The 24,064-nt window shown below is 47.6% G+C and overlaps 1 protein-coding gene across 3 annotated transcripts; it reads right to left on the minus strand.

The window, feature by feature from the left end:
* Window positions 1-2,685: 2,685 nt before the first annotated feature.
* On the minus strand, window positions 2,686-4,418 carry Pigy (phosphatidylinositol glycan anchor biosynthesis class Y). 3 transcript variants are annotated; one of them, XM_052188843.1, is made up of 2 exons: window positions 4,250-4,350; window positions 2,686-3,302 (listed from the first exon to the last, which is right to left on the minus strand). In XM_052188843.1, the coding sequence occupies exon 2, from the start codon at window positions 3,064-3,066 to the stop codon at window positions 2,851-2,853; it is 216 nt and encodes a 71-aa protein (XP_052044803.1). In that variant the 5' UTR covers window positions 3,067-3,302; window positions 4,250-4,350; the 3' UTR covers window positions 2,686-2,850. The 3 variants fall into 3 exon arrangements, with proteins under 3 accessions (XP_052044803.1, XP_052044804.1, XP_052044802.1); XM_052188844.1 differs by lacking the exon at window positions 4,250-4,350 and adding an exon at window positions 3,488-3,587; XM_052188842.1 differs by having other exon boundaries at window positions 3,065-3,302; window positions 4,250-4,418.
* Between the last annotated feature and the right edge of the window lie 19,646 nt (window positions 4,419-24,064).

Genomic DNA, 24,064 nt, shown 5'->3' on the forward strand with positions numbered 1-24,064 from the left:
AAGGGAAGAGCTGAGCCTCTGGGGGACAGGGCCGTGGACGTAAGACAGCTTCCTGTGCTGTTCGAAGACTTGAAGGGGGAACCAGGACACACCAGATACACGCACACCTCCTGTCCACACAATCCAGGGAGGGGCGGTGCTGTCTGCCGGGCCCCGCCCCTCAGTTGGGAAGAAACCAGGGCAAGCTGCTCAGGAGGGGAAGCACGGGTGGAGGGAAGGTTTGGCGCAGGAGACCCCCCCCCCCCCCGTCTCCATGGCCCCCTCCGCAGTTGAGACTTCTGATTCCCCTAAGCTAACAACAACAATAAAAAGCTTTCTCCTGTGTCTGTCTGTATCCGCACCTGGGTATTTGCACAAGTGTAGTTGTCTGAGCGTGTCAGAGGGGACTGAGTCAGAGAGCCACCATGCACAGGCACTGGAATCCACAGCCTTCTCCAGGAGCAGTACACGATCATGCTGGTGAGTTTTGCCATCTTGACTAGTCACCTAGAAAGAGGGAACCTCAAGGAACCGCTTAATTGCTTCATCGATTAGCCTGTGGGTTGTCTATGATGTAATTTCTTAACTACTGATCCAGGAGGGCCCAGCCCACCGCGGGTGGCGCCACGCCTAAGCACATAGGCCTTGTCTGGACAGGAATGTGAACTGGGGACCAAGCCATCGATGGTCTCTGCTGCAATCCCTGCCTCCAACCTCGACCTCCTGCCCTGACCTCGCCCTCACTGATGAACTAGAATTTAAAAGTGGAAGTCAGCTGGAAGGTGGTGGCGCACGCCTGTAATCCCAGCACTTGGGAGGCAGGGGCAGGCAGATTTCTGAGTTGGAGGCCAACCTGGTCTACAAAGTGAGTTCAGGACAGACAGGGCTACACAAAGAAACCCTGTGGGGGAGGGGGGAGTGAAAGTCAAACCCTTGCTTGTGGTTATCACACCAACAGACAACAAACCAGGGGCTGGAGTGATGCTTACAACACTTGCTGCTCTTGAAGAGCCACCCATACGGTGGCTCACACCACTCAGCTAACCCAAGTTCCAGAGGGTCCAATGCTGGCTTCTAACCTGAGCCGTCACTCCAGCCCCTGACTTCTTTAATCCTGTTTCCAGGGTGTCTGGGACTTGACCCCTGTCATGAGCCACTGGGGCCCATGTACTCAAGGACTCCTGTGTCCCATGCAAGCATCAAAAACTGGCGATGGTCACACCCAAGACTTCCCATCTCTGGCTTGCCTTCAAGCAAGGGTAGATGACTTTCAGCCAAAGAGAACGTTGTTTTCTCTTTTTTCAAGACTTTGTGTTTATTTAGGGGTGTGTGTGACAAACCTGAGTACAGTGCTTTTGGAGTCAGAGCCTCTGAGGACAAAGAATCATGGAGGTCAGAGGAATTTAGGATGGGAAATCAGGTGTGGTAGTTTGACAAAAAACAGCTCCATAGGCTCCTATCTACATGCCAGATCTATAGTTTTGCTTTGAGTGAAGTTTCCTCGCAACTTTGCAAATCTATTGAAGGGTTTTTATTCCATGACTAAGAATCCAAGAACCAGGAAACATCTTGATCACCTGATACCAAAAAAAAAAAAAAAAAGATGGTAGGGGCTGGAGAGATGGCTCAGTGGTTAAGAGAATCGACTGATAATGACCTTCCAGAGGTCCTGGGTTCAATTCCCAGCAACAACATGGTGGCTCTCAACCATCTGTGATGGGATCTGATGACCTCTTCTGGTGTGTCTGAAGACAGCTACGGTGTACTCATAAATAAATAAATCTAAAAGAAACAAAATGAAAGTAATTTATAAAGTCAGATTTCGTTCCTCTTTAAAATAACTTTTTTTTATTAATGTGTGTGTGAGTGTACATACATGCCGCAGGTGTGGAGTCAGGTCCTCTGGAACAGGCAGTTGTGAGTCACCAACCTGGGGACCAGGAACTGAACTGGTCCTTTTTAAGAGCGGCTGGTCCAAGCAACACCAGAGCCATCTGCCCGGCCACAAACTCAGACTTGACGAAAGTACTTGATATTCCCAGCTTCCGGATATTGATTTTTATCTATGGTATTAGTTCTACTCCACCTAGCTCCGCTGGGAGAAGTCATCCCTTACATAACACTTCACCACTGACCTTGAAGCTGAGACAAAATCCCAAATTATCAATTTTGATAGTCTCACTACACTGGCCTGGAACTCAAGAGATCCACCTCTGCCTCCCAAGTGCTGGGATCAAAGGTGTATGACACCACTGCCTGGCTTCCAAACAACTAACTTGTAAATGAATGGGTTAAAGAAAAAACCAGTCCTTAGGGCCTGGGTGGTTAGTGGGCAGAGTGCCGGCTTGGCACTCGTGAGGCCCTGGGTTCCTTCAGCACCACATGAATGGGTGTGGTAGCTCTTGCCTGTAACTTCAGCACTCAGGAGGTGGAGACAGGGCGGTCAAGGCCTGCCTCTCACAGTTTGAGGTCAGCCAGAACTAAAAGAGAAGGAAGGAAACAGGGGGGCAGAGAGATGGCTCAGGGGTTAAGAACATGAACTTTCAGCCCGGCAGAGGATCTGAATACAGCTCCGGCAGCTCACAACTGCCTGTACCTCCAACTCGGGGGATCCGACACTCACGCGGCCTCTGGGCACCTACACTCACATGCACACAGCCACACACAGCTGAGAATAAGCCGTAGAAGAGACAGTCTTCGGATGAATACTGGTCATGTGCCTCCCCCTCGAGACATTTTATTGAAAGTATTTTTCAGCGACAGCATTAACAGGAGAATCTGCAACACTTGGGGACAGAACCCAACCACCTGCAACCCCCTGCGGCAAGCAAGACTCGGCTCGCAGCCCCAGCAGGAGGGGCCTCGGCTACCCTAGTTATGTCTGAAGAGCTTCAGGCCCATCCATGTCCATAGGTGGAAGAACACGTACACCGGGACGGTGACCGGCAGGAGCAAACTGTAGAAGCAGAGGCTGCTGGCGCTGGTGCAGCCCTCCGGGAAGCCTTCCTCCACAGAGGCGGAGTAGAACAGGCCTGCCAGGGACACCAGTGGGATGAGGACTGTCATGGTGGGCAGAGACGGGATCATCCTCCTCCCTTGAGTTGTTTGAAAAGTTCTGTTCTCGTGCTGGTGCGTTCCCGCCTTATCTTCCCTTTGCCCCACTCCTCAATCCTCCAGGCATGCTTCCCAGGGGCACACAAACACTCCAGCGGTCCCAGCAGAAGATGCCGGCCGGCTTCACAGCCTCAGCGTCACACGCAGCAGTTCGCCGCGACTGCAGACAACACACGCGTCCCTCGCAGCGCAGGCTAAAGGATTCTTAGCTGTATGAGAAATGTACAAGGTGACAAGATGAAGGGAAGGGAGAGGAAAGGAAGGGGAAGCAGCCTGTACCAGCACTGAGCAGGTTAGAGGCAGGAGGATTGCTGGAACCTGCAGTCTAGCCTCGAACGTCGTGATCCTCCTGCATCAGCCTCCCCAAGCCACCACGCCCGGCTAGAAAACAAACCTTTAAAAATGGAGTGTCCTTCAAAACTGCCCGTGGTGACTCCTATCAGGGGGTATCAGTATTGAGGAGGCAGTGACAAAAGAACGGCTGCCAGTCCATACTCCTAAACACCGCAAGTGTCATCCATTACTTTGGGAAGTAAGCAATTTGAAAAGCAAACTGAAGGGCAGGTGGACTGATCCTGAGGGAGCGGAATGAGCCCTACAGATCCAGATTCACTTCAGACATCTGAGTGCAGGAGGCTTCCCAGAGACGAGGACCGGGTGGGAACCGGCACCCGAACCCGGAGCCTCGCTCGTCACGAGCCCTCCGCTGTCAAGGCACAGACCGAAGACAGCGCCAGCCCTGGGCGCAGTCGCCTCGGGGACGCGAAGGGGCACCAGGGTCCCGCTGCAGCCTCTGCGGACCGAGGGGAGCGACGGCGGGGCCCGACGGAGAGCCGAACGGAGCCGAGCGGGGCCGAGCAGGGCCGAGCAGGGCCGAGCCGAGCCGAGCAGGGCCGAGTCGGGCCGAGCCAGAGAAAACCGAGCCGAGCCGAGCCGAGCCGAGCCGAGCCGAGCCGAGCCGAGCCGAGCCGAGCCGAGCCGAGCCGAGCCGAGCGAGCAGGGCAGAGGGGAACCCGGCCAAACCGAAAGCGACCCAGCCAGCCAAACTAAACCGGCGGCGTCCGTGGCGCAGACGCCTAGCTGGCGCGAGTCCTGCCCCAGCCGGTTCCAACAGCTCCTCTGCTCGTATCTCGGGACCTCGAGACCCTCAACTCACCATTTGCAAGCTTGTAGAAGTCCGGGTCCCTGCGGCGCCAGGCAGAGACGGTGACCGCTCCACGAAGGCGGGGCACCCCTGCCAACCGCCCAATCAAATCCATGCAGGGGCGGGGCGAGGCGCCCAGATCCCGCGATGGAGCCGATTCGCCCATGCTCATTGGACAGTTCACCTTGTCTTCGCTCAGACTCCGCCCCCGTGGTCTTGAGTGACGGATGAAACCAGAAAGGCTCAGAGAGGACCCTGATAGCTGAGGGCCGTCCTGCAGGACCCCATCGCCTCTGGCTGGGCGTCCTGTGTGTTAATCCTGGTGGAAGTAGGAGAGGAACATGTTTGCCACAGCTTATTCACGGCGTCCCGCAGCAGACAGTGGCGTCTTTCTGCACGGAGAAGCCTTCCCCACTTCTAATTGATAAACTTGAACCCTGAATCGCACTTGGTCGCAGCCACCGTCACGAATCCTCTTAAGCAGCTGGAAAGAAGTCCGATCCGTTGTTTTATGAATCGGTGAATGTCAAAATAATAGTCTGTGCTGGTGAGATAGCTCAGCGAGGAGAGGCGTTTCCTAACCAGTCTGACTCTGAGTTCGATCCTCTGGGACCCACATAGTGGAGAACTTATTTTTCTTCTCATATTGTCCTCTGACCTCCACGCGTGTACCGTGGCATCTGCGTGTACTCCCGTAAAAAAAAAGTGCAAAATTCAGTTTTAAGAGAGAATGTAGCCAAGCACGCTCCTAATCCTAGCACTCAGTAAACAAAAGCTGGAGGATTTCTGTGAGTTCGAGGCCAGCCTGGTCTGCACAGCAAGATCCAGGTCATTGGGACTACACAGTAAGATGGTGTGCATGTGGCTGGAGGGAGAGGAGGACGGTGTTCGCAAATGCTCTCCACAGGGCCGGCCACTGCTTTGCCTAGTGAGACATCTGCTCCCAGCGTAAAGAAAAATGATGAGCTACGATTCTGTGCAGGAGTCTCCAACCCTTAATCTTCCAGCAAACGAAAAGATCTGAGAGTTTTTCTTCGCAGAGGTAGAGTCCATGTAGGTTTTATTGCAACCACAAGGTGGCAGGAAAGAGCCGAGGACAAACCATCCTATGGTTTACACAGAGAAGATAACATTTTTTAATGAACAGTTTGAAAGTCGGAACAAAAAATAGCCAGCAAGATAGTTCAAGAGGTAAAGACACCCACTACAGAAGCCCGTGAAAAAACCAGTGTTGGCGCAAGACACCCAAGACCAAATTCTCAGCACAGAGGAGATTTGCCCCAAAGGACAAAGGTCAGGGCATCAGATCCCATTACAGACAGTTGCGAGCCACCATGTGGTTGCTGGGAATTGAACTCAGGACCTCTAGAAGATTAGTCAACGCTCTTAACGGCTGAGCCATCTCTCCGGCCCCGAGGTGTTTAATTTTAATTGGACATGTTACATAGAGCACTCAAAGGGCGCTTTGGATTGCTGGATTCCAATTGCTGACGGCTGGACCTTGGTGGTCAGCCTCAGGAAGAGGAAGTGCCCAAATAAGGAAGGGAACAGACCTTGGTGGCTAACTTTAGGAATGTAATAAAGAGGCTTTTAGCAAGGCAGGGGGGATGGGAGAGAAGGGCCAGGCCAGAAAGGGGCCTCACCACAAACAAAGCATGGATAGCAGCAGTGAGGTGCACCAGTGAGCGAGGGGCTGCTTACAGGTGAAGGAATGACTCGAAAGCATTTGTGAGAGGCTGAAGCGGCAAGTGTGGGCGGGTGCCTTTGGTGGCCCATGCCAAGGTGTGCCACTAAGAAATGATGCCACGTGACAGATCTAGTGTAAGCGGTTTACTTGGAGGGAGGAGAGTGAAAGGCCTTCTTGGAGTGGGGGCATCAGGGAGACAGAGGGGAGCACAGGAGAGGGAGGGAGATCTGGGGTCGCTGAGGGCATTTTGTATGCCTTACCCATGGGTAACATAAGCTGCCTCTAGGCCCCTGGGGCCTGGCTGGTGGAAATGTCTGATTGCTAACAAACTGCATCACCAAAGCCCACCCCAGCATGGTGTGGCCTGGTTAGCGTAGGTGTGTCACTGCGGGCCTGGGCTTTAAGAGCCTTGGCCTAGCTTCCTAGAAGCCAGTCCTCTAGCAGCCTTCAGATCGGATGAAAATATAGAACCCTTGCTGGGCGGTGATGGCGCACGCCTGTAATCCCAGCACTCTGGGAGGCAGAGGCAGGTGGATTTCTGAGTTTGAGGCCAGCCTGGTCTACAGAGTGAGTTCCAGGACAGCCAGGGCTACACAGAGAAACCCTGTCTCAAAAAAAAAAAAAAAAAAAACCTCTCAGCTCCTCCTGCTCCACGCCTGCCTGGAGGCTGCCATGCTCCTGCTGTAATGATAATGGACTGAACCTCAGAACCTGTAAGCCAGCCCCGATTAAATGTCTTCCTTATAAGAGTGGTTTCAGTCATGGTGTCTGTTCACAGCAGTAAAACCCTAACTAAGACAGTGTCTCAAAAGCTTGGAAGCAGGCAAATCAGCAAGTTGGAGAGTGTCCTTTATGGGGGGCCTTAGCTGCTCTCTGCTACTTCTAGGCTGGGTTTGTCTGAGAGACGCATTCATACACACACACACACACATACGCACACGCACTTGGGGAGGGAGGAGCCTAGTGAATCTGATCAGTTTCAGGAACTTCCTGACGCTCTTTTGAGTTACTTACTTGCCCTCTTATGAGCTTCCCTGCCAGGTGGAATGTTTCATTCTAGGGGAATCAGCGGCAATCAGTTCTGAGGACACTGTCTGAAAACATGGCTGGTGGTGCTTGTTATCTTTCTGTTCTTTCGATTTTTCCCTACCGGCTTGTTCACTGGGTCTATTTCCTGCATTCCTTGTTCATTGGGTCTATTTCCTGCACTCTTCAGCAGTATCCTTAGTTGTCTCTTGACCTGTCCTTCACTATTCTGACAGTTAGCAGAGGTCAACTCATAGCCTTGGAGACGCCTCTGGTCTAGATTTGATTTGATTTGATTTGATTTGATTTGATTTTACTTTTTGAGGCAAGAGCAAAGATTACATCTTAAAAGCAAATGCTAAGTCCATGAAACAGCTGAGATTCCAGAAGCTCCCAGAGAAATGCAAGAGCTTTCACTGTGACCTTTTAAAAATAATGTTTTATGGTGTTAGAGAGATGTCTCAACCATTAAGAGCACTAGCGATTTTTCCTAAGGACCAGAGTTCAAATCCCAGCACACACTGTTAGGAACAAGCCAAAGAAACTTATTATAAGTACTACGATTTTGTTTTCAGACTCCACTTAATCACAGGGAGAAACTGAATCCAAGGTCCCAGGCCCAGGGGAGCTGGGGACTTCCCTATCGCTGATCAGCTTCTGTTGTAAACAGTTGTCTTGAGTCCGGAGATCTCAGGGACAACACCTCCATCTTGCCTGGCAGAGTCAAACAGGTTCATGTTCCCAGGCTTCAGAACGAACACCTCCCCCACTTCTCCAAATGGTTTCTTAATCGTCTGCTGATCCTTAAAGAAATTACTGTTATCTAAACCAAGGTACGTAAGTTGTAAAACCAATTGCCTGTTGTGCCCTAACTAACTGCACGCCACTGACCTGCTCTTATGCCCCTTATCACTCTGAGCTCTGGAACTAAAGACTAAAGTCTAGGAGGATGAATTAAGGACCTTGAAGCCAGGTGCCCTGGATATGGCCCAGTCTCCAACGGGGACTCTCTCTTGCCTAACCCACAATGCCGAATATAGTTGGATAACACTACAGATCCTCCCATCTCTCCCCTCACTTTGGGTTCCCATCCCTTTTTTTTTTTTTTGGTTTTTTTCGAGACAGGGTTTCTCTATGTAGTCCTGGCTGTCCTGTAGACCAGTCTGGCCTCGAACTCAGAAATTTGCCTGCCTCTGCCTCCCAAGTGCTGGGATTAAAGGTGTGCGCCTGCTGCGCCTGCGCCTGCGCCTGCGCCTGCGCCTGCGCCTGCGCCTGCGCCTGCGCCTGCGCCTGCGCCCACCACCACCTTCCCCCCCCGCCCCCCCTCGTTCCTCCCCCCCTCCCCCCTCCCTGGGGTTCCCAACCTTTAAATATGTTGTACAATCTCCCTTTGGAGACTCAGGTCAGATCCCAAACTGGCTGCCTCCCTGTGCGCCCAGAAGAATGAAGCTCTCATTTTTAAGCTTCAGTCTCTGAAGTGAGTTTTCTTGACTTCCACCCCAACCCATCACAACCATCTGTAACTCCAGTTCCAAGGCTGTGTAGTGCCCTCTTCTGGCCACTGCGGGTACTGCACACACAGTACACAGACATGTGCAGGCACATAAACAAATCTGTAAAACTTATTTTATTACATTTGCTTATTTGCAGGTGGACACATGTGCTTCTGTACCACGTCGCTCACGGAGAGGTCAGAGGAGAATCTGTGGGACGCATTTCTCTCCTTTCTTCACGTGGGTCCCGGGAATCAAACTCGGGTTGTTAAACTGGCAGTGAGTTCTTTTGCCCTTTAAACCATCTTTCCAGCTCCAGTTCTGAGTCTTTCCTTTTGAAGATATTCAGAGAACTGGATCTGAGACTCCGCCTCCTGCTGCAGACCCAGATTAGGTCTTTCCTATGTTATGGGGTCTGCTTAGGTCCAACACAACTCAAACACCAGGTCAAAGCAGATGACAAAAGTTATTGTCATCAAGCTGCTACTGAGTGACCAGGCCCAGAGATCAGTCCCATGAGCTGAACTGCAACCCGAAGGAAAGTTGTACGGCATAGTTAAAGGATGAAGCCATCAAGCTAGGCGAGCAGGGTAGACTGTGGCGTTGTTCAATCATATTTGACAACCGGGATTGAGCAAGGGAGTTTCCACATATCAGGTTAGGCGCTGGATCCCAGGCCTGGGAACATGAACTTAGTTTGACCCTGACAGCAAGATGGAGAAGTTTTCCTTTAGATAGCTGAACTCAGACAACTGTCTCCTTATAAGTCGTCTGAAGGTGGAGATTTCTGGGAAACTCAGTTGTGTCATCTGATGTGTTTCTGAAAGCTCTCTTAATGAGAAGATGTTTTGCTGAAGCAGACACATGGGAGAATGTTTTGCTGAAGCAGACACATGGGAGGATGTTTTGCTGGAGCAGACACATGGGAGGATGTTTTGCTGAAGCAGACACGACACATGGTGTCTTTCTGGAAGCTGCCTAGAAAAGGGCATGTGATATTTTGCTAGAGCGAGTGCTTGTAAGAACACATGATTTTTGGAAAGAGTATAAATATAACCCAAGAGACAATGGAGAACATTGTGGTATTAGTTCCCCTTACCATTCTCTGCTGGTCTTCATTGGGCTTTGCTGATGATGGTCTTCGCTGACTTGCCGTATGGTATTGGTTTACTTTGCCTTCTTTGCTGATCAGCGTTTGTCATGACTTCCTAGAGAGAAATGCATCCAAGAATTTCTGGTGGTGCTCCGATGGCTTCTTGCAGCTTCCGCAGACTCGGGCCAGTTGGCAGAGCCTCAAGGTGTCCACTGAACTAAACTGCCATTGCTGATTCATGAATGGTGTTTGCAGGTGGCTTTTGCTGCTGATTCTATGAACCGAACTGCTGATATCCTGACAACAGCTAAAAGTAGAAATGCAATCACTAAGGAAAACCCAAGCTGAAATAAAACTAAAAAGGAAAAGTGAAGGATGTCAAACAAAAACCACGGAAGTATGACTCACAAACAGAGAACAGCCCATGGAAGAGAGAATCTCGGGCATTGAAAGCAGTAAAAGAAATGGATAAATCTGAAGTGAAAACTTCTGGTTTCTTTGGTAAGTCAGTTAAGTCAAATGAAGTTTTGCTGGGGCACATGGGTGAAAGGATGTTTTGCTATAGCAGACACGTGAAAGGACATTTGATGTTTAGAAAGAATATGTGTGACCCCACGGGAGCGTGAGCATTGGTTTTCTTTGCTCCATCTTGCTATTCCACTATTCTTCGCTGACCGCACGCATGCGTTGGTTCACCTTACACTGCATTGTTGGGCTTCACTTGTGGTAATGTCACAGAAATAAACTCAACAAAGAACTTATCCTGAGGTCCCTGCGGCTTCTTGCCACTGCTTCGGACTTGGGCCAATGGACAAGCCTTGTGGTTTCTTCTGGATTGAACTGGCTGATTCATGCGTGCTATCTGCCAAGTGGACTGGTCTGCAGCTGCTGATTCGTGTTTGGTGTTTGCTAGTGGACCAGATGGAGAACAATGAAGATTGGAATTGCCCCCAAAGAACTATTTCTAAACAGACCCACTTCCCCCATGTCCTAATTACCTTTCTTTTCCATTACCTCTGGTGGGTGGTGGACTAGAGGGGAGGTTGACCCCCTATTAAAGTAGGTTGAGAAAAAATGTATGCCTACATAAATCTGTCAAAGAAAATGTTAAATATATTTTTAAAAATCCAGACAGAAAACATCCAGGAAAATTTGGAACTCTATTAAAAGACCAAATCTATGCTATGAGTAATAGGGATAAAGAAAGGAGAAGAAATACAGGTCAAAGGGATAGGAAATATTTGTAACAAGAAAAATCATAGACCTAAATGTACAGAATATAAAAAGAATAGCAAAAGCTTCCAGGAGAAAATACCAGGTACATCTGAAGGCAGACCTATTAGAATAACACCTGACTTCTCAACAGAAATTCTGAAAGCCAGAAGGGTCTGGATAGACAGATGTTCTACAAACACTGAAAGATCACAGATGTCAGGCCAGACTACTATATCCAGCAAAACTTTCAATCGCAATCAAGAAGGAAAGAAAATTATTCCATCATCAAATCAAATTTAAGCAATTTATTTCTACCTATCCAGCTCTACAGAAGGCATTAGAAAGGAAACTTCGGTCTGAAGAGGCTAGCCACACCCAAGAAGTCACAAGAAATAAATAATCCCAGAACGGTAAATCAAAAGAGGGGGGACATACCATAATAACAAAATAACACCAATCAATGAACTGTTCATTGATTTCTCCCAACATTAGTGATCCCAAGACCCCAATAAAAAGACACAGACAACAGAGTGGAATCGATAAAAAGGATCTATGCTCCCGCTGCATCTAAGAGTACACGTTACCACCAAGGATCAGTATCACCCTAGAGTAAAAGGACAGAAAAGGAAATTTCAAGCATATGGGCCCAAGAAGCCAGCTGATGTAGTCATTTTAATATCTGACAAAATAGACTTCAAGTCAAAACTAATTAGAAGAGATAAGGAAGGACACTACTTATTCATCTAAAGGAAAAATCCATCAAGAAAATATTAAAATTCTAAACATTTATTCACCAATAAATTTGGAGAGAAGATCCAAATGCAAGGGTACACCCAAGTTTATAAAATAAACACTACAATTTGCTACAGTAAAACAACATATCAATCCTCGTATAATGATAGTAGATTGAGGTAAAACTTCTGGTTTCTTTGGAAACTCAGCTGTGTCATGTGATATTTTTCTGGAAGCTGTCTTGTGAGAAGACGTTTTGCTGAAGCAGACACGTGAGAGGGTGTGTGATGTTTTGCTTGATGCTTGAGAGGGTATGTGATTTTTTTTTTAAAGATTTATTTATTTATTATATGTGAGTACACTGTAGCTGTCTTCAGACACCAGAAGAGGGAGTCAGATCTTGTTATAGATGGTTGTGAGCCACCATGTGGTTGCTGGGATTTAAACTCAGAACCTCTGGAAGAGCAATCAGTGCTCTTAATCACTGAGCCATCTCTCCAGCCCGGGTGTGTGATTTTTGGAGAGAGTGTAAGTAGAACCCCACGGACAGTGCAAGGCTGCTCTTGCATTGCTATTCCTTGCAACGCTTCACTGGTTTTTACTGGTCTTCACTTCATAGGAAGAACTTCTCATAGTATTCTGGCTGATGCTTGCCATTTGGGTTGACTGAAACCTATTCAGCAGAGCCTGGCAGATTCTACTGAATCCAGCTGCTGCTACTGACTTGTGTTTGGTGTTTGCCATTGGACTGGACTGCTGGTATCCTGACCACGAAGAGTGGATTCACCCCAGTGAACTACCTACTTCTAAACAGGTCCACAACCCCCTTTTCCTATAAGCCTTCTTCCCCCACCTCTGGTTGGTGGGCTACAAGGGAAGTTGAAGTCATAAAGTAGGTTTAGGAAAATCTAAGCCAGCAGCAGATGACTTCAGTACCAGACTCTCCAACGGCAGGCCATACAAACGCTGTGGAGAGAAGTGCTAGAGTTAAACTTTCTTCTCAGCAGCCGGTGGAACTTTCTCCAAACTTAACCACAAAGCAGGTCCCAACAGATACAAAGTAACTGAAATAACCCATGCATCCTGTCATCACGATGGGTTAAGGCAGTATGTCAACAACAGAAAGTACACAAACTGAGTGACTCTCAGTGCAAATTAATCAAAACAGAAATCATGAAAAAATTAAAATCTTTTTAGGATTGGATGAAAATGAAATTACAGCGTACAAAAATCTATGGGACACAGTGAAGGTGGTTCTAAGAGGCAAGTTCAGAGCACTAAGTGCCTACATCAAGAAAACAAAACAAAACTAGAGAGACCTCATATTAGTAAGTTGACAGCGCACTGAAAGCTCTAGAACGAACGAATGAAGGAATATTGTCCAAAAGAAAAGGTGGCAAGAAATGATCAAGCTTGGGCTGAAGTCAATGAAAGGGAAAAAAACTAACAAACAAAAGGATACAAAGAATCAATGATACAGAGCATTCTTCTCTGAGAAGATCGGTAAGCTTAAGAAACCCTTAGCCAAAGTAACCAAAAGACAAAGAGAGTATATGCATTAAGATTAGAGATGTAAAGAGTTACAAAAATACCCTCCAAAAATCCAGAGAATCTTAAAGAACATACTTTTTAAAAATCTATATGCTACCAAATTGGAAATTCCTAAAAGAAATGGATTAATTTATCTCTGTTTGTGTGTGTGTGTGTTCCACCAAAGTAAAGATCAGATAAGCAATTTAAACAGATGTATAACCCCTAGTGAAATAAAAGTAATAAACAAAAGCCCAGGCCCAGATGAATTCAGCGTAGAATTCTACCAGACCTTCAAAGAACACCGATACTGCTCAAATTATTCCACAAAAATAGAAAGGAAAATTTTCTAATTCTTTTTATAAGGACACTAATACATTGATCGCAAAATTACACAAAGACACAGCAACAACAACAAAAAGTTACAGACCGATATCCCTTATGTCCATAGATGGAATAATTCCCAATAAAATACTTGTAAACCAAGTCCAAGAACACATAGAAATATCATCCACCATAATCAAACAGGCTTAGTCCTAGTGATGCGGGGATGGTTTAACACACACAACTCAATAAATGTATTCCTCCATATATACAGACTGAAACACAAAAGCCACATGATCACCTCATTAGATACAGAAAACATCTTTGACATAATAATGAAAGTCCTGGAGAGACTAAAGGTACAAGGCACATACCTCAGCACAATGAAGGCTGTTGACAGCAAGCCAGTCATTACCAAGCTGCACTTAAAGCATTTCCACTAAAATCAGGAACAGTATAAGGCTGCTCACTCTCTCATAACTATTCAGTATAGCACTGGATGTCTTAGCTAGAACATTAAGACAACTAAAGGAGGTCAAGGGATACAAATCGGAAAGGGAGAAGTCAAAATATGTTTATTGGCAGCTGATATGATTTTATACATGAGTGACCCCAAAAATTCTACCAGGAAACTCCTTCAACCGATAAACACTTTTCAGCATGATAACATTATACAAAATTAACATACAAACATCAGTACCCCTCCTAAATACAAATAACAAAATACTTAAAAAGAAATCAGGGAAGTAGTACTTTTCACAATACCCTGCAAGTGAAAGACTTGTATAATAAAACACTTAATACATTGAAGAAAGAAATTGAAGAAGACACTAGAAGGTGAAAAGATTTCCTATGCTCATGGATCAGTAGGGTTAATTTTGTGAAGATGGCCATCATACCAAGAGCTATCTACAGATTCAAGATAATCCCCATCAAAATTCCAACAGAATTCTTCACAGAAGTTGAAATGATAATATTTAGCTTCATATTAAAACACAAAAATCCAGGACCCAGGATAGCTAAAACAATCCTTAATAATAAAAGAACTGCAGAGATTGTGCCACCCCCAATTTCAAGTTGTGGTACAGACCCATGGTAATAAAAACAACATGGTATTGGCATAAAAACAGAATTGTTGATCAGTGAAACCAAATTGAAAACCCGATATAAGTCCACACATCTATAAGGACCCGATTTTTGTCAACAAAGCCAACAATACACACTGGGAAAAAAAACCCAGCAACTTCAAAAACAGTTGATCAGACTAGACAGCTGGTATAGAAGAATCCAAATAGATCCACACTTATCACCCTACACATAACTCAACTACAGATGAATTAAAGATCTCAACATAAGGCCAGATACACTGAATCTGATAGAAGAGAAACTTGGGAGTCAGCGTGAATTCACAAGCACAGGAAGCGACTTCCTAAACGGGACACCAACAGTGCAGGCACCAACAGTGAACACATGACATCGTTGTCAGTTGTCAGAAGCTATGATAGGACAAGCTCAGAACTAGCAGGTGACTGATCTTCCTGAGATGGTCTGCCTGGGACTATAATCCATGACAGATTTGCTCCTATAGGCAAGGCCCAGGAGAAAATCATTCTAGGAGAGATTCCTGTATTAATATGCTTTTCCCGCTATTATTAAACATACACGACAATCACTAGGTATTAATCTACTCTTTTGAGCAGATCTCTGCAGATCCACAAAGATATACTGTCTTGTAGTGATGCTATATAGGAAAATTATATCAGTGAGTATTAAGCTCTTATATAGTGGGACTCATATTAGGTCCTTTCTGATAGTCAACACTGCAATGAGAACTCTGCCAGTCTCCCAAATGTCACCAGTTAGTTAATTGCCTCTTAGTAACCAGACTTTCTCTTACTCAGAGTACATTCCAAGAGGTTGCAAAACAATTAACCAAAGGTCATAAAAAGGGAACTAATGATTTATTATAGGTGCTAGGACAGAAAATAAAATATTGACTGGGTTTATCTATATAAAACTTCACTAATAACTACTTGTGGTTTTTTTGACCTTCAGTGAACCTATGGAGCCGTGACAGGTGATGGATGTTTACTCCTGATGGCTATGTATGTAAACATTCTCTGTTGTAAACTGCTATTTCAATTTATGACTTGATTTTATGTTATGAACTTCAGGTGAACTTTTTAACATGTGATCATGTATTCTGAAAAATGTTTAAGTGCTGAGGACAAAGAGAAAAAGTCAGAACTGAACTGAGGGGAACTTTTTTGGACAGAACACTTCTTAGACAACAAGCAGAAGAGAAAAAGAAATTTCCCTTGCCCCACTGAGGACATTTCTGGGTTTCCCCCTTTTCTTAAATAGCTCTCATAAGAAACTTTTTACAACTTAGTAATAAATGACACATTTCAAAGTGTCCTGTGACTTCAAACTAGCAGACTGAAAGTTAGAGCCGCAAAATTCCTGCTGAGATAGAACAAAGACCACAATACTTAATCAGCCACCCCACCCCACCCCACCCCACCCCACCCTCCACCCCTGTCAGGCTACAGGTGTCAGTCACCTAAGCCAGCAGCTTTTTACCCTCAGAAAGAGCAAGAAAGTTTTTAGGACTTTTTAGAAGTTATCTGTGCCCCATCTCTACCCTTTCCAGGCCGGGAGGCTCCCAGCACATTGTGAAGCTGCGATGTGGAAAAGGACCCCATCATTCAGGCAAAACGTCAGGATACGGAATGGGAAACGGCCTTTATTAATTATACATCTGGCAGAAGGCTAGTATCAGATGACAGCTCACCCTGTCAATGCGGGTGAAGGGAGAACACATCCATTGCTGGGAGAACTGCAAGCTTGTATAACTGCGGTGGAAATCGGTGTAGTGGTTCCCCGAGAAGCTGGGAATCAATTGTCTCAAGATCTAGCTATACCACTCTGGGACGTGTGCCCAAGAGAATGGATATCCTACTACAGTGACCCATGTTCACCGCTGATCTGTTCATGATATCCAGAAATTACAGCCAAGATGTCCATCAGCTAGTGAATGGATAGCGGCAACGTGATACATTTACACAATGAAATATTATTCAGCTGTTAAGAAAAATGAAATTGGGGCTGGAGAGATGGCTCAGTGGTTAAGAGCAGTGACTGCTCTTCCAGAGGTCCTGAGTTCAATTCCGAGCAATCACATGGTGGCTCACAACCTGCTGTATGGGATCCGATGCCCTCTTCTGAGGTGTCTGATGACACACATATTGCCATACATAAAATAAATAAATAAATCTTTTAAAAAAATATTAAAATAGCCGGGCGGTGGTGGCGCACGCCTTTAATCCCAGCACTTGGGAGGCAAAGGCAGGCGAATTTCTGAGTTCGAGGCCAGCCTGGTCTACAGAGTGAGTTCCAGGACAGCCAGGGCTACACAGAGAAACTCTGTCTCAAAAAACCAAAAAAAAAAAAAATTACAAAATTCACAGGTAAATGGGTGGAACTAGAAAAACAATCAAACAAACAAGCATCCCGAATGAGTAACCCAGACCCCAAAACAGGTGTTTCACATTTTCTTTTATGCATGCATGAGCTTTTAAGTCTTGCTATGTGTGCTGTGATTTGTAAACCACAGAATTTAGGCACAGAGTAAGGAACTAAGAGGGAGGAGAGGCTCCTCGGAGGAAGGGGAAATAGAATGTACAGTTATGGGCGGAGGGAGTGGAGGCGGGAGGGAAGCCCCTCGGAAGGGTTGTGGCAGTTTGCGTGTCCGTCGCTGGGACAAACTCCGAGCAGAACCAGCTGGGGAAGGACAGGGTTTATTCGGCTCCTCATCAGGAGACGCAGAGCGGGGCTGGAACCGCCAGGCCAGAGCTGAACAGGAGCCGGGAAGGGGCGCCGCCGCTCTGTCCTGCGCGGCTGCCTTTTTGTACAGGCCCAGCCCACTGGCCTAGGGGTGGTGCCACGCCCTGCGGACGCGCCCTCCTCCATCAACTAGAAATCCAGAAAACGATGTCCAGATGCACACACAGGCCAAGCTGATGGGGGCCATGCCTCAGCCAAGTTCCCTCTTCCCATGCTTGTCAGGTTGCCGATGCTAACTCTAAAGACAGGGATTTACTGTTACACACTTAGTAATGCTGTCACTCGAGGAAAATATTCAGCTTTTATAAAACGAGGAAATTTTAAAATATTTTTAAAAGATTTATATATTTATCTTTTTTGTATGCTTGTGCGCCTGAGTGTATGCATGTGCATTACATGTGAATGCAGGAGCGCCCGAGGTCAGGTCCCCAGGACTGTAGTTACAGGCAGTTGTGCGTCACCAGCTTGGGTCCAGGAAACTGAACCCAGGTCCTCTGCAAAAACTGCAAGTGCACAGGGCAGTGGTGGCGCACGCCTGTAATCCCAGCGCTTTGGAAGGCAGAGGCAGGCGGATTTCTGAGTTCGAGGCCAGCCTGGTCTACAGAGTGAGTTCCAGGATATCCAGGACTACACAGAGAAACCCTGTCTCGAAAAAAAAAACATAATAATAAAAACCGCAAATGTTCTTAATGGCTGAGGCGTCTCTCCAGCTCCCTGGTCCCCCAACCCTGCCACAAGCTAAATAAATCAATAAATTATTAATGGGAATTTGCCTTCCAGAATAAACTGTGATATCTGGGGTAGGGCCTCATCCACTCTTCCTGCTTCTCTTCTTACCCTGTCACGGGGCTGAGCACACAGATTCTGCTCTAACCTTCAGCCAGAGCCGAGGATGTGTTGTCGCCTTTTTTGTAGTCCAAACCCTCTGGCCTGGGGATGATACTGCCCACAAGAGGGCGCTAGCTCCCTTCCTCTGCTAGGAAATGGCGCAACGCAGTTTGCAGGAAGATTTTTGTCTGCTTGAGGTTGTTTTAGTCTTGCTATATAGCCCAGATCGGCTTCAAACTCAGCAATCCTCCTGTCTCAGCTTCCCCAGATCTGAGATTGCAGGCATGAGCCTCCATGCCTGTGGCCTTGGTGAGGTCCGATATATAAACAGAAATAACGGGTGCTGGGTGTAAGGCTGACACGGTCCGCTTGGCTTCCCTAAAGTCCTCCTCATGGGTTTCCTCATTATTCTGCTTTATAGTTTATCCTTTCTCTCTTCAAAATTATTCTTAAGATTTGTTTCTTTTTTATGTATTCGGGTACGTGTACGGGTATATGTATTGCCCGTGTGCATGTCTGTGAACCACACATACACCTAGCACTCGGGGATGACAACAGAGGGCGTCAGATCCCCTCCGTCTGGTGTTAGGGATGCTTGTGAGCTGCTGTGTGAATGCTGGGAATTGAACCTGGGTCTTCTCAAAGAGAAGCCAGTGCTCTTAACCACTGTCACATCTCTCCAGCCCCAGGTTTTATTTTCAGTGAGTAGCTTCTTATCAAGTCTGCTCACTTAAGCCTGTAATCCCGGGGCAAGAGGTTCAAAGGTCATCCTTGATTACATAAGGAGTTGGAGGCTAGCGTGAGCTACATGAGAACATGCCCCCTCCCAAGAGTTTATTCTAGAAGAGTACATAAAATTCACGTGCATATGGAGAGACTTTAAAAACTACTGGAAATAGCCGGGCAGTGGTGGTGCACGCCTGTAATCCCAGCACTTGGGAGGCAGAGGCAGGCGGATTTCTGAGTTCGTGGCCAGCCTGGTCTACAGAGTGAGTTCCAGGACAGCCAGGGCTACACAGAGAAACCCTGTCTCGAAAAAACCAAAACCAAAATCAAAAAAGGAGCTTCCTACAGACACCCCCAGGACTCACTCACTAACGAGACGTGTTTGCCGGATAACCAGTTACATACAATAACAGATTAAATACAATAACCAATGCATATAAGGAGGCACAAATACATTTTTTTCTGGAGAGATGGGAGATGTCTTTGTCAACGGAGTGTTTATTATACATGAACTTGAGCTGGACCCCAGAGCACAGGAGAGGGCTATAAGATGGCCCCACCCACAAAGGCAAGGCTTTTGACACCAATCTTTGACAACTGGAGTTCCATCTGTGGGACCTACACGGTGAAAGAAGAAAACTGTCTCTGGAGGTTGCCCATCAAGTCCCACACACATGCTGTGATGTGTGAAGACACAAACAAGTACATGGACACTCAAAAATAAGTTTAAGAGATTTTGGTTTCTAAGTGTGTGTGTGTGTGTGTGTGTGTGTGTGTTCCCCAGAATTTAATGTACATCACACACACACACACACACACACACAGTATCCATGAGTGTCAGAAGCAGACGTGAGATCCCCTGGAGCTGAAGTTACACAGTTGTGAGCCGCAGTGTGCAAGTCGACGAACCCTAATCACTCACTTATTTAAATAGTTAAAGGAGCAGTTAGGAGCCTGTTACAGAGGGCCCAAGTTTGGTTCCCAGAGCCCTGCTGGGTGGCTGGCCACTGTTGTGATTCCAGCTTCAAGAGACCAGATGATGCCGGGCGGTGGTGGCACACACCTTTAATTCCAGCACTTGGGAGGCAGAGGCAGGAGGATTTCTGAGTTCGAGGCCAGCCTGGTCTACAGAGTGAGTTCCAGGACAGCCAGGGCTACACAGAGAAATCCTGTCTTGGGGGAAAAAAAAGGAGAGAGACCAGATGACTGCTTATGGACTTATATGTATGTAGTTCCATCCACACACATACACAATATGCATAATATAAAATAAATATTGAAATAATAGTAACATGGACATGGTGGGACATTGTAGTGGTGCCCTTCCATGTGCCTCACCAGGGATGTGGGGACAGCAAAGGTCCCAGGGGCTCACTGACCCACAGTTTGTCTTAATTCCATGTGGCTCTCAGTGGGAGGAGCAGAGCCAGCCCCTGTCACTAAAGCTGTGGTGGCAGTACGTCCCGTGTGGACCCGTGTGGACCGGTGTCACCGCCTCAGGCTGAAGACCTTGTTGGCCAGAATGCAGGGTGGGGGTGGAGGTGGGGGTGGAGGTGGGGGTCCTGGGAGCGGGCGCCAGATAGGAAAGATGCAGAACTGGGGTAAGTGTCCAGAACTGGAGGCTGAAGAGCTGTCCGCCAGGACAGGCACACGGGGGTGACTGCCAGCTTCACGCGTGGGGGAACCTGTGAAGGTGCGCGTGAAGCAAACTCGAGTTCAATGGCTTTAGTTTTCTGGGAGTTTTTCTCTCTAATTTACATTTATGTATGTATGTATGTATGTATGTATGTATGCATGCATGTGTATTTTAAGTGTGTATGTGTGTGTGTGCCACAATGCCCATATGGAGGTCAGAGGAAATTTTGCAAGAGTAATTTTTCCTTCTACCACAAGACTTGGAACTAAGGTGTCAGATTCGGCAGCAAACACTTTTCATGAGCCATGTTGCCCGCCCGCGTGCCCGCCTGCCCGCCTGCGTGCCTGCCTCTTTTTTCCTTTCTTCCTTCTCTGTCTCTGTCTCTGTCTCTCTCCCTCTCTCTCTCTCCCCCTCTCTCTCACGATGTATCCCTGGCTAGCCTGCCATTATGTAAACCAAGCTGGCCTCAAACTCACAGAGATCCTCCTGACTCTGCTCCCAAGCCCTGGAATCAAAGGGTCAAAGGCATGCAGCGCCATGCCTAGCCTCTTTAGTGTTTTGAAACAATATGTCAAGTAGCCCAGGCTGGCCTTGAATCGGGAGGGGATAACCTTGATGTCCTGCCTTCCCTGCCTCTACCTACTCAACAGTGGGGTGGCAGTTTATAGCACCCCTCCAGGCTTGCCTGGCTCTACTGTAGGTTACCTCGGAGGCCTGTCCCGTGTTGCTCCTGAGTCTAATCTTTAAAGATTTATTTATTTTATGTATACAAGCACACAGTCGCTCTCTTAGACACCCCAGAAGAGGGCATCGGATTCCATGACAGATGGTTGTGAGCCACCATGTGGTTGCTGGGATTTGAACTCAGGGCCTTTGGAAGAGCAGCCAGTGCTCTTAACTGCTTTGTCCCTCCCGCTCCCACCTAGGACTCAGGGTTTACTCTTTAGAGCAAATCTGGATTATCAAATTGATTGCAGTTCCGACGATGGCCACGTGGGGCAGCAGTGGGCAGCCCAAAGCTTCAATTAACAGGAACTCCAGCTGCTCAATTCCACCTCTAAATTCCCTTTACTAGGGAGGGACTGAAGGAGGGAAGGAAAGAGGGAAGGAAGATGACAGTTCAGAGCGAGAGAGGCTGCTCAGCGTGTTCGGGGCCCCGAGTCCCATCTCCAGTACTGGAAAAATGAAAACAGACAACGACAATAACAGAAAACATGAATGGCCGAGCTTTAGGGCAGAAGCAGGGGGATTCTGAGCTTCAGGACAACCAGACTTTATCTCCATAAAATAATCTACAACTGAACGAATAAAATAAAATACACCTTTGAAGACAGTTTTCTTCAAGCTTTTTTTTGGGGGGGAGGGGCTGAGATGCATATCTTCTTCTTCTTCTTCTTCTTTTTTTTTTTTTTTTGGTTTTTTGGATTTGGTTTTTTGAGACAGGGTTTCTCTGTATAGCCCTGGCTGTCCTGGAACTCACTCTGTAGACCAGGCTGGCCTCGAACTCAGAACTCTGCCTGCTTCTGCCTCCCAAGTGCTGGGATTACAGGCATGTGCTACCACCGCCCGGTTTTTCTTCAAGCCTTTAGTTAAAATGGAAACAACTCTGTGGCTTCTGTGCCGAGCTGGGTAGGGTCTTACTTTCCAGAAAGCCATCAGATTAGCATCTGGGCCTACTCACTCTAGAGAGTGGAGTGGGGGGAGTGGGAGGTGACAATTGTCTGTCATCTCATCACGCCGGGAGGCAGAAACAGGAAGATTAGGAGTTTAAGGTGAGCCGGGCGGTGGTGGCGCACGCCTGTAATCCCAGCACTCTGGGAGGCAGAGGCAGGCAGATTTCTGAGTTCGAGGCCAGCCTGGTCTACAGAATGAGTTCCAGGACAGCCAGGGCTACACAGAGAAACCCTGTCTCGGAAAAAAAAAAAAAAAAAACAAACAAACAAAAAAAAAAAAGGAGTTTAAGGTGAGCCTCAGCTACATAGTAAGTTTGAGGTCAGCCTGGGGAACATGAGAGTGGGAAAGCAAGTGAAAGACTTCTTAGAATCCAGCCAAGCTGGCAGGAGGCAGCAGACCCCAGTCAAAGGGTGAAGGCTATTCTTGACAGTCAACTTGATTGACAGTCTGTAAGGGTCCAAAATTGCTGGAAGAAGACCCCAGACTCAGAAGGTTTGCAAAGACAAAGTGTTTATTCTGCAGAAGATCCAGCACGCAAGGATTACCAAATAGCAACCTGCACAGAGACTTTTCAGTCCCTTTTATAACGGGACTGCTTAATTGCTTCTGAGATAAGAACAGGCTTATAAAACATTCCAAGGGTTTACAGAAATCATTAACTGAAGGTCATAAAGAAGATATGCAGCAGGGCAGGGGTGGTGCACGCCTGTAATCCCAGCACTCTGGGAGGCAGAGGCAGAGGGATTTCTGAGTTCGAGGCCAGCCTGGTCTACAGAGTGAGTTCCAGGACAGCCAGGGCTACACAGAGAAACCCTGTCTGGGGAAAAAAAAAAGTCGACTAGGTTTATCTAAGAAAACTTTAAGGATGGTTTAGTTACAGTCTAAAACTTTTCCTTGGCCCTGCAAACCAGTAACAAACGGAGAGCGTTCAGGCAGATCGTCGCGTCCTGTGTGTGCCACTTAGGTGCTTGCTGTCAGGACCTCAGATCCAGCTTATGACTGATGTGCTGACTCAGCGAGCTTTTCTAACCATGTGAACCCAGGCTCTGAGAGTCCTGCAAGTACTGAGAACACGCGGCAGAGGTGCACAGTTCCCCCACCGCCTGGCAGGCCAGCCTGAGGCTTTACCTAGCCTCACCCCCCCCCCCAGTCCCCTTACCCCCCCCCCCCCCCCCCGCTGCGTCCGTCCCTTTGAGGTGCTAGCAGGAGGCTTCGGAAGCCAGCCTTAAAGTGACTCAGTCAGGCGGGCCAGCTGCAGAACTGCAGACGAGGCAGAGAACCTTTCACCCAGAATAGAGAGCAAATAATGGTCCACGGCCTAGTTTCCGAGAGGAGATAAAATGGGATATGAAAAATGAACTCCCCAGGTGAAGCTGATGACTCCTCTGGACCAACCTGTGCTTTCAGGAAGTGTTACCAGAGGGGGTTAACCTTCTGTCACCTGGATGGGTGGTGCCTTCCTGCAGGTGGCCCAGACCTGGAAAGCTGCCCCACCCCCACCCCCTGCCTCTCTTTCCTTTGAGTGCCTCTGTTGCTGCTGCTGTCACTGCCACGTCTGCCGTCCTTCTCTGACACTGGAACCCAACCTTGTCCACCTCCCACAGGCCAGCGGCTGCCCAGGAATCCAACACAAGTCTGGGACTTCTGAGGCGTCCGGCCTTGTGCCCTGAAGCTGCTACCAGGTTCCCAGCCTCCCCGGAGGGAGAGTGAGCCGGCCACTGTTGCCGCAGCAAGCCCCGTCGTGTGAGCCGCTAGAATCCGGCTTGGGTGTTCTTATTTTACTTTTTAAGATTTATTTTCTGTTTATGAGTGTTTGGCAGCCTCTATGTATGTATGTGTACCGCGTGTGAACCCGGAGGGCAGAGGAGAGCATCAGATCCCCTGGGACTGGGGTTCCAGACAGTTGTGAGCCACCATAAACTCAGCCTTCTGGAAGAACAGCCCGTGCTCTAACCACTGAGCCATCTCTTCAGCTATGAAATCCCTTACACACACACACACACACACACACACACAC

This window comes from Apodemus sylvaticus, chromosome 7, assembly GCF_947179515.1.
Source record: "Apodemus sylvaticus chromosome 7, mApoSyl1.1, whole genome shotgun sequence".
Taxonomy (NCBI): Eukaryota; Metazoa; Chordata; class Mammalia; order Rodentia; family Muridae; genus Apodemus; species Apodemus sylvaticus.